Source organism: Ailuropoda melanoleuca, chromosome 16 (genome assembly GCF_002007445.2).
Source record: "Ailuropoda melanoleuca isolate Jingjing chromosome 16, ASM200744v2, whole genome shotgun sequence".
NCBI lineage: Eukaryota > Metazoa > Chordata > Mammalia > Carnivora > Ursidae > Ailuropoda > Ailuropoda melanoleuca.
Window position 1 is genome coordinate 90,507,322 of NC_048233.1, and position 8,973 is coordinate 90,516,294.

At 65.3% G+C, this 8,973-nt stretch overlaps 1 protein-coding gene across 1 annotated transcript in view; it reads right to left on the reverse strand.

The window, feature by feature from the left end:
• Positions 1–263: 263 nt before the first annotated feature.
• Positions 264–8,973, reverse strand: part of MUC2 (mucin 2, oligomeric mucus/gel-forming) — a 25,465-nt gene continuing 16,755 nt past the window's right edge. Inside the window, 20 exon segments of the mRNA XM_034644859.1 lie at positions 264–540; positions 625–751; positions 1,048–1,087; positions 1,204–1,332; positions 1,911–2,009; positions 2,099–2,221; positions 2,419–2,459; positions 2,591–2,695; positions 2,894–3,068; positions 3,748–3,779; positions 3,871–3,971; positions 4,102–4,186; positions 4,576–4,754; positions 5,432–5,654; positions 5,867–6,050; positions 6,634–6,881; positions 7,301–7,475; positions 7,799–8,028; positions 8,291–8,786; positions 8,788–8,972. Of these exon segments, the coding sequence (XP_034500750.1) occupies positions 303–540; positions 625–751; positions 1,048–1,087; positions 1,204–1,332; positions 1,911–2,009; positions 2,099–2,221; positions 2,419–2,459; positions 2,591–2,695; positions 2,894–3,068; positions 3,748–3,779; positions 3,871–3,971; positions 4,102–4,186; positions 4,576–4,754; positions 5,432–5,654; positions 5,867–6,050; positions 6,634–6,881; positions 7,301–7,475; positions 7,799–8,028; positions 8,291–8,786; positions 8,788–8,972 (3,215 nt within the window). The 3' untranslated portion in view covers positions 264–302.

The window sequence follows — 8,973 nt, forward strand, 5'->3', positions numbered from 1 at the left end:
CCGAGCGAGCGGAGCAGGGCAGGACGGCGCTTTCGGAGGTAGCCTACAGGAGGTGGTCACGAGGGGCGTTGCCCTCTGCGCTTCCTCCAGCCACTCGCCCCACAGCAGCCACCCAGACCCTCGGCCGCAGCGGAAACGCACCAGCACAGCGTCTGCCCGAGTTTATTTTGGAAAGCAAAGAATTGAACAAAGACTCAGAAAATAAATATCCTCAGAGAGGAGGTCCGCCTAGGTGAGGAAGCTCAGAGGGTCATCGGGGGGTGGGGGGTGCGTGTGGAGGTCGGGGGGGGCCTGGACGCGGCTCATTCCCTCCCCGGATGCAGGCCCCTGGGGCTGGCGCGCCGGGCGCGGCCGGGGACACTGCGCTGAGCCCGCGGGAGCCCGCACACGGTGTCCTGGCACTGGCAGCTCTCGATGTGGGTGTAGGTGTACTTCTGTGAGCTGCCATCGGGGCAGCTCAGCTCCACCTCCCGCTGGCTGGTGCGCTCCTCCTTGCAGCAGGAGCACCGGTGGTCCAGGGCCTGGGCCTCGGCCGAGTACCTGGGGGAAGGCCGCGGTGAGAAGCCACTCCCCACCCCCCGCTCTGCCACCCCCAGCAGGGCGCACGCAGGGCCTGGGACTCACATGGCAAAGGTCCCGCAGGTCCCCGAGCAGTAATTCATTGTGACCTTCTTGGTGCAGCCGGAGTAAGAAATTTCCTTTGTAAAAGGAATGGTGGAGCAGAAGATCCTGGTCTCATTGCGAGGGATGCCTGGCAAGAGGGGGCGGAGGCTCTGGGGTGGGGTCTCCACACCTTCAGGGGCCTACCGGGTCTTCCCTCACAGCTTCTTCCCTCTCCCCAAGCGCCCCCAGCCTCAGCCACCCTCCAGCAAGCACAGCACCCAGGTGACGCCCTCAAATTGAGCATCTGGTGGAGAGTGGCAGAGGGGACAGGGATCCCGGGACACTGTCCCCCATGCCTCTTCCCCTCGAGGGTCCCAGCTGGAGCCCTCCTGCCCAGCTGCGCCTCGAGCCCCGGGAGCCACTCTCCCAGCAGCCCCCACTCACATTTCTTGCAGCATCCGTTGGGCATGAGTGTGATGGAGCCCTGGAGGGAAGGAGAATGAGCCTAGGACCCAGGACCTCCCCCAACAGTGAGCAACCCCTTCCTGCCACGGGGTGGGAAGGAACAGGGACCAGCCCGGCCCTGGGGACCCCACTCACCGGGAGGCAGATGCTGGAGTCAAAGTCGGGACAGGTGATGTTGGAGACCGAAGAGATGAGCTGGTTGTGGATTTTCACGCAGCTGAAGAAGGTGCAATTGTTTGTGGGGTCGTTACTTATGTCTCCGGGCTGCAGGGCAGAGGGTAGTGTGGTGAGGGCCCAGAGCCACCAGGCAGGTGACACCCAGGAGGGGCCCCGGGACAGCCACCAGCCTGTAGTCCACAGACATGTCCACATCCTTGCCCCCGGCACCTGCAGACACGGCCTTATTTGGAGAAAGGATGTTTATAGACGGGATTAAGTTGAAGATCTCGAGATGAGACCACCCTCGATTACGCAGGTGGCCCTAAACCCAATGGCCAGTGTCCTTATAGAGAGAGGAGGGGCCACGGGAAGGTGAGGCAGAGAGTGGACAGATGCAGCCACAAACCCAGGGCCTCCTGGAGCCCCTGAAGCTAAAGAGGCAGGGGGTCCCCCAGAGCCTTGGGAGGGGGTGCAGCCCGGCAACACCTCGATCTTGGACTCGGGCTCCACGCTGGGAAAGTCAGTCAGTCCCAGCGTTTCCAGCCGTAGTCTGTGGTCATTGTCATGGCAGCCCCAGGACACTTGCACAGCCATGCCCAGCCCTGGGGACACTCAGCCATGGCTTCAGGTCAGCCCCTCCCATGTCAAGGGACGGGACGTGACAGGTGGGACTCCCTGCCCACCTTTAGGATGATGTCCTCCATGCCGGGTCTCTTGATGATGCAGTGGGTCTGCTGACACTTCCTGCAGCACTCCCCGGGGACGTCCACCAGCTCGAAGCCCTGCAGGACATGCACGGCTCAGGTTGGCATGGGCAGACAGGCACCGGGAGCCAGCCGAGGGGCGGCTCTGGGGAGTAGGGGGGACTTACGGGGCTGCAGGAGCTGTCGCAGTGCACGTGGGTGCAGGAGATGATGTTAAGCTGCGTGCTGCTGTCCGTGCTGTTGGTGCAGACGCAGTCTTGGCACTTGGAGGAATACACTGGGGACCCGGGCTGAGGGCACAGGGAGGGCGGGTGAGGCAGGGCCACCTCCCACACCTCCCGCCCGCCTGCAGGACGGCTGGCCCCGCCCAGAGGCCCCCGGGCCTGACACACACCACAGAGGCCCCAGAGCGGGTACGCACCCCCCCGGGCACCCTGCCCAACCTGCGAGCCAGCCCAGAACCCCCACCCCTCGGCCCAGGGCTCACCTGGTACTCAGCATTCCCGTGAACGCACACACCCTTGGGCACTGGGAGGAAGAGAATGCGGACATGGGTCAGGCTGGCCGGCCACTGGACTCACGGGCACTCAGGCCTGGGCGGGGATGTGTGCCGTGCAGAGAGACCCCGCCCGTGGCCCCAGACCCCCAGGCCCACTGACCACAGGAGTAGGAGGGGCAGCACTTCCCGGGTCTGGTCTCGCTGCTCACTTCGAAGCCCAGGGGGCACTTGGGCGGCGTCTCCTCGCACAGGCTGGTATTGCACTCTGGAGGGGAGGGGGACGGAGTGGGCAGGGCGGGGCCTGCAGGCAGAGGCCTCCTCCCCCACCCAGCTCGGCGGCCCAGCCCCCACAAGCCCCCAGTTGGAGGCCCCCTGGCTCAGCGAGGAGGCGAGAACAGCCCCGGGGGTGGCGGGGTGCAACCCGGGGCCCCAGGCGCCCAGCGCTGCCTGTGGGCGGCCTTACTGCAAGTCGTGACATTGCAGCACGGGTCTGCGGGGTTGACCTCCGTGAGCGGGTAGGTGCCGTCCTCCGTGCACGTGACCGGCTCCTGGTGGCACTCCTTGGGCTGACAGATGATGCCGCGCCCGCCCTCCAGGCACACGCAGTCTTTGCAGTCAAACTCAAAGTGCTCCCCGAACTGCAGGGAGGAAGTGGGCGGGCAGGGGATCACGGAGCCAGTGCCCCTGCCCGTGCGCCAGGGCTGCACCACAGCACGCTCGCAATTTTCCCCGGGGGAGGCACCGCTGTAGGCGACACGCCGAGGGTCCCGTGGGAAGCCTGGGCCCTCCCCCCCCCAGCACATGGGGCCACATCCCTGATGCCACAGCAATGACCTGCTCCTAGCGTTTGCCTGCACCGGCCCAGCCCGCGACAAATGTGCCGCGCACGTGTGTGGGGTTCACAGAACGGAGCTAAGGAATCGACCACGTGTGGGAGACACGGACAGCACTGCAGTGGCCAAGATACCATCTCGGGTTTAGACGGTGTGTGGGTGGCATGACGGGGTGGATGGACATGTGGACCAGTGGGCGGATGGATGGACATTTGGACAAAGGGATAGATGGACAATTGGGTGAACGCTTGGATGAGTAGAAGGAAGGAAAGGGGGGGGAGGAGGGATGGAGGAGGGAAGGGGGAAGGAGGTGGACAGGTGGGGGGGTGGGCGCCCAGGGGACACCCCTGCTGGCTCAGCCTTCCAGGACTTCAATGATGTGACTCAAGATTTGAGACTCCCAGGGTCTCATGTGCAACCCTCCCTAGCCCCCCAAATTCCGGGTTTGTGGATTCCCACCCCAGCACCAAGATGAAGGGCCTACCTTTCTAGGCACATCGTCAGGCCCCACGCAGCCTGGAAGGGAGAGAACACAAGTCCGTTAGCAGAGTCCTGGTGCCGCAGGACTGGGGTGGGCTTCACGGAGCAACACAGACGGGCAGCATACCACACAGCTCCACGCAGACGTCGAATCCTGGGGCGTAGTTCATGGTGCCCTCGGGACAGAAGCAGCCTTCCACCAGGTGGGTGTTCCTCTGCTCTGGGGGTCTGGGGGCAGGAGGGCATCAGGTGATGGGTGTGCATGGGCTGGGGAACAGGCACGGGGGACCCCAATGCCCAGACAGCGCCCACCACCCCGGCGCACAGCCTGAGGGGCCAGCCGGCCGTCCCGGCGCACCTTATAGCAACTAAGCTAGACTCGCATGAGGGCTCCTCTGCAGGACCACAGGCCCGGTACTCCCTGTGAGGTGGGCACGTCACCGCTGCGGGAAGGAGATGGGAGTCAGAGGAGCCGGAGTCGGGAGAGAGGAGCCCGTGGGCCCCCTGGCGAGGGACAGACCCACCCAGCCTCTCCTGCACCAGCTGGGGGTGACCAGCCACCCAGTGCTGCCCACCTCAGCCTCCCATGCCATCCCTGAGCTGGGACGCAGGGGCCCAGCGGCCTAGCGAGGACGGGTGTAGCCCCAGGCCCCCAGCCCCCCAAGCCCGGCCTTCTTCCCAGCCCGAGGCGCAGGCCGGCTCTCCCTGTCCTCCCGGCCCTCCCACCCCGGTGTGGCTTCAGGCCGGGCACGGCACCCAGCGGAGCACGAGCCCCTATCCGCCCCACGGGACCACAGGTCTGGGGCAGGGGCAGGGGCAGGCAGGCACACACAGCAGATCCCATGGGTGTGGTTCCGCCAGTCGATGCAGATGTTGCCCTGGGCACAGAGGGTCGCGTAGACCTGCAGGCTGGCACACTCCAGGCCGGAGTCAGGCACAAAGCAGCTATCAAACACGCACGCGTCGTAGTAGTGCTGGGGGGGTACCAGGGCATGGCACGGGGCGAACAAGCTGTGAGGGAGGGCGCACGGGTCAGGCTCTGGGCGGCCCTCCCCTCCAGCTCAGCACCTCTCCCCTGCTGCCCTCCCAGAGCCTGGCTCAGCCCGCATCCCACCGAACGGGGCCTGTAGGCGGACAGTGGCAACAGGGCCACCTCGGGGAAGAGGGGCCGGCACAGCGGACGGCCCGAGGACAGGCTGCTGCAGGCCAGGCTCTCGGGCAGGGGGGAGCTCCGTGCTACATGGCTGCCAGGTGCCGGGACCCCCCCTGCAGCCCTGGAGGAGGGCCACCCAGCCTCAACTTGCACATCTCTGGGGACAAGGCACTCATTCACATGGCTGCCAGCTTTGGGGGTGCCTCCCTGATCCCAGCCCTGAATGCTAGCTCTGTCCCCGGTCAGCTGCTCTCCCTAAGGCCTCCAGCTCAGCTGACCTTGCTGAGGCAGGAGAGATCTGGGATGACAGAAAGGGCACAGGGATATCTGTCAAGACAGCTGAGCCCCGTAGACATCGGGAGCCCCCGTCCCGGGCCCTCTGTGACTCAGCACCTGCCCATGGCACCCTGACTTCCCTCTGACACCCCAGCCCCGTGCTCAGACTCCTGCCTCGGCTCTTCTTTGCAACGGGGGTGCGGCACGGAGAGGAAGCCGCTCCCCGAGACCCCAGGTTCCCTAGGGACGGGCAGGGCACCTGTCTTTGATGAGCTCGCAGAGAGGAGAGGTGCAGTCCTTGTGGGTGGTGGTGCTGCCCCCTGGCGGCGTGCTGGCGGGGGGCTTGGTGGTCGTGCTGGTGTGGGGACAGTGTGGCTTGGAGGGGTCATTCACCACCCACTGATCAGCTGCAAACTCGCAGTTGGAAACGACCTCCCCACTGGGCAGCATGCAGTCGTCTGCCGTATTGTTGGTGCACGTACCTGTGTCGGGAGGGAGCCCATGTCGTACCAGCACCAGACCCCGGCCTCCCCTTCTCCAGCCCAGGTTCCCCGGTGACCTCAGGCCAGGGCTGAGGGCACGGACGAGACAGGACTCCCATCGGCCTCTTCCCACGGGATTCCGAGCGGGCTGCTCACACCCAGCCTCCCCCGACCCCGAGCCGTCCTCTTCAGGGCCGGGCCCAGGGGCTCACCACACTGGCCCTTGGTGTTATTGCCAAAGAGGTGGTAGGGCAGCCTGATGGAGAAGGAGAGTCCGTTGTAGGAGATGAGGGCGCCCAGCTTGGAGACTTCCACCACGTAGTTGATGCCCGACTGGTACACGTGCACCTCACTCTTCACATAGGGCAGCGCCACCACCTGCCTGTTGACCTGCACCTGTGACCAAACCCCTGGGGTCAGGACGGCCAGCAGGGCAGGTGCGGTGGCCACTCACCTGGGGCCCCGACCGGGTCACCTCGGGAAACAGAGCCTGTGGGTCTAACAGAAGTGAGTCGGGGCAAGCCGAGTCTTCGGAGAGCACCTGGGATCACCCCGCCCCTGCCTGTTTTCAGGCCTGTGCATCCAGTGGGGGACCTCTGCCTGGCCCCTGGCCCTGGCCCCTTACCCACTTTCTTTCCATTGCTCCGGGCCCGACTTGTCCTGGCCTGACCCCAGGGGAGGTCTCAAGGACAGCGCGCTCAGAGGCCCCTGGAGACACTGGGGCTCATGCCGAGGGTAGATCTCCCCAGGCCACAGGAACCAGCAACCCCACACGAGCGTGTGCCCAGTGCCTGTGCTCAGGGAGGGGGCTTCTGCCCCAGAGGCCTGGGACCAGGGCGGGTGGTGGGAGCATGAGCGGGGAAGGTCAAGGGACCCCTGAACGCCACCGAGGGCCTGAGAGAACGGCCCAGTCCCCCGCCGAGCGAGGGAACAGGTGCACCTGTGCACCTGTGTGGGTGTCCTCGACCTCGCCACGCACCTGAACCCGGATGGGCATCAGCTGCAACGTCTTGATCAGCACCTCCTGGGACTCGTAGCGCACGATGAGCGTGCGGGGGCAGGACACCTCGTCGTTGACGTCACAGTGGTAGTTGTCGATATAGACCCCAAAGCTGCCCAGCGTGGGGGTGATCTCCTCCACAAGCACGTACGTGCAGTTTCCCTGGTAGCTGTAGTACAGCCCGTCGAACGTCACGTAGTGGGGGTCCCCCCAGCCTGTGCAGTAGCCTGAAGAAGGAGCTGCGCTGAGCCACACCGAGCCCCGGCCCGGTGAGAGCCCAGGGACGGGTGGGATCAGCAAGCAGGAATCGGGAGGGAGGGCGCACATTCCGGCTCCTGGGGCGCGCAGGGCATCCAAGCCCATTCTGTGGGACAGAGCCTCGCCGTGGAGCCAAAAGGCCTGGGTTCCGAGTCCGGCTCTGCCCCTCCAGCCCCAGGACCAGCCTCCTTCTGGGAGGTGGCTGTGCCCCACCAGGCAAGCCCCTCCCCCGCCCAGACCCCCAGCCCGAGATGGGAAGCAAGCAGGAGGCCCAGCACAGTCGGCCGTCACGTCCAGCCTGTGGTCTGCACCCAAGGACCTCAGGCCCTGCAGCCCCCTGCTCACAGAAGGGAGAAGACGGAGGGTCCTGCGGTGTCAGGGGGCTTACAGTCACATTCCCAGTGTTTGCAGCATTCGTGGGGACCCTGGACGAGCACGGGCTGGAGGCCGTTGGAGCAGGTGGGCATGGGCGGGATTTCACACTCCACTTCCACGAGCTCCACGGTGTTGTTGTACTTGCAGATCGCCATGGTGCAGTTACACAGCCACCACGTCTCGTTCTCCTACGGCAGGAATGGCTCGGCATCAACAGAGGCCAGCCTGGACCCACCCCGGCCCCCGCTGGAGGCTGGGGCCCCGGGCGCCACGGGCAGGAGGCAGCTCACTGCCAGCCACCTCACTGCGGCAAGGGAGGCGTGGGTGAGAAGGGGGCTCCAGCAAACCTGAGCCCAAAAGTCCACTTGAAGCCTCAGTGGTGGCACAGGCCGTCGGGACAGGGGTGTCTTGGGTGACCAGCAGAAAGGCAGTGCCTGGGCTCTGGAAGCCTGGCTGGTGGGTGCGTGGTCTCAGGGCCAAGGGGACAAAAAGTCGCCCACAGCACACTGACCTGTCTGGGAGGATCGAAGTCTGGGCACGCAGGGGGCTTGGTGGTGGCCGGTGTGCTCGATGCCGTGGGCGTGGGTGGTTTGGATGTCGAGGTCGGTGTCGTCTTGGAAGGGGTGGGCGTTGGGGAGGGTGTGGACGGGCATGACCAGTTGAAGATTTCGATGGCGCACAACACCGAGCAGTTCGCGTAATAGCAGGTGTCCCCGTGCGTGCCGTTGTACACCAACTCGCCTGCGAGGGGAGAGAGACCAGTCCTCCACTGTCCACCAGGGCTGTCCACCAGGGCATGCAGGCAGGTGCCCGCGAGGCCACCACCCCCCACTTCCCTGACTCATGGCTACAGCAAAGGGCGGCTGACCACAGGGACAGCCGCCCATACCCAGCATCCAGCTTCCCAAGTGAGGTCCTGGTTTAGACTGACCACTGGTGAAACCAGAGACCAAAGCCCCACCAGCCTCTGTCGCCTGAGAACCAGAGTGAAAATCTTGGGTACCTGGTGCATAGTATGTGCCGTTCAAAACGCAGCATTTCTCCTGAGGGGAGGAGGCGACTGGGGTCGTGGTGCCTGGGCGCGTGCTTATACTGACGTTGGGAGTAGAGATCGGGGTCGGTGTGGGCGTGGGTACAAAGGAGGTCGTGGTGCTGAAGGTCTGTGGCCTGGACGGCGTGGGCGGCGTGGGCGTTCCTGTGGTGGTCGTTGACACCGTCGTAGGAGTGGGGGTGGAGGGGGTGCCCGTGGTCGTGCTGATGGTGGGTGTCGGAGTCGGGGTGGCCCGTGGTGGTGCTGATGGTGGGTGTAGGGGTTGGGGTGCCTGTGGTGGTGCTGATGGTGGGTGTCGGAGTCGGGGTGCCCGTGGTGGTGCTGATGGTGGGTGTCGGAGTCGGGGTGCCCGTGGTGGTGGTGATGGTTGGTGTCGGAGTCGGGGTGGCCGTGGTTGTGCTGATGGTGGGTGTCGGAGTTGGCTTGCCTGTGGTGGTGCTGATGGTGGGTGTAGGGGTTGGGGTGCCCGTGGTAGTGCTGATGGTGGGTGTAGGGGTTGGGGTGCCCGTGGTGGTGGTAGTCGTGGTAGTGCTTGGAGTGGTGGTAATGGTGGGTGTAGGGGTTGGGGTGCCCGTGGTAGTGCTGATGGTGGGTGTAGGGGTTGGGGTGCCCGTGGTGGTGGTGATGGTGGGTGT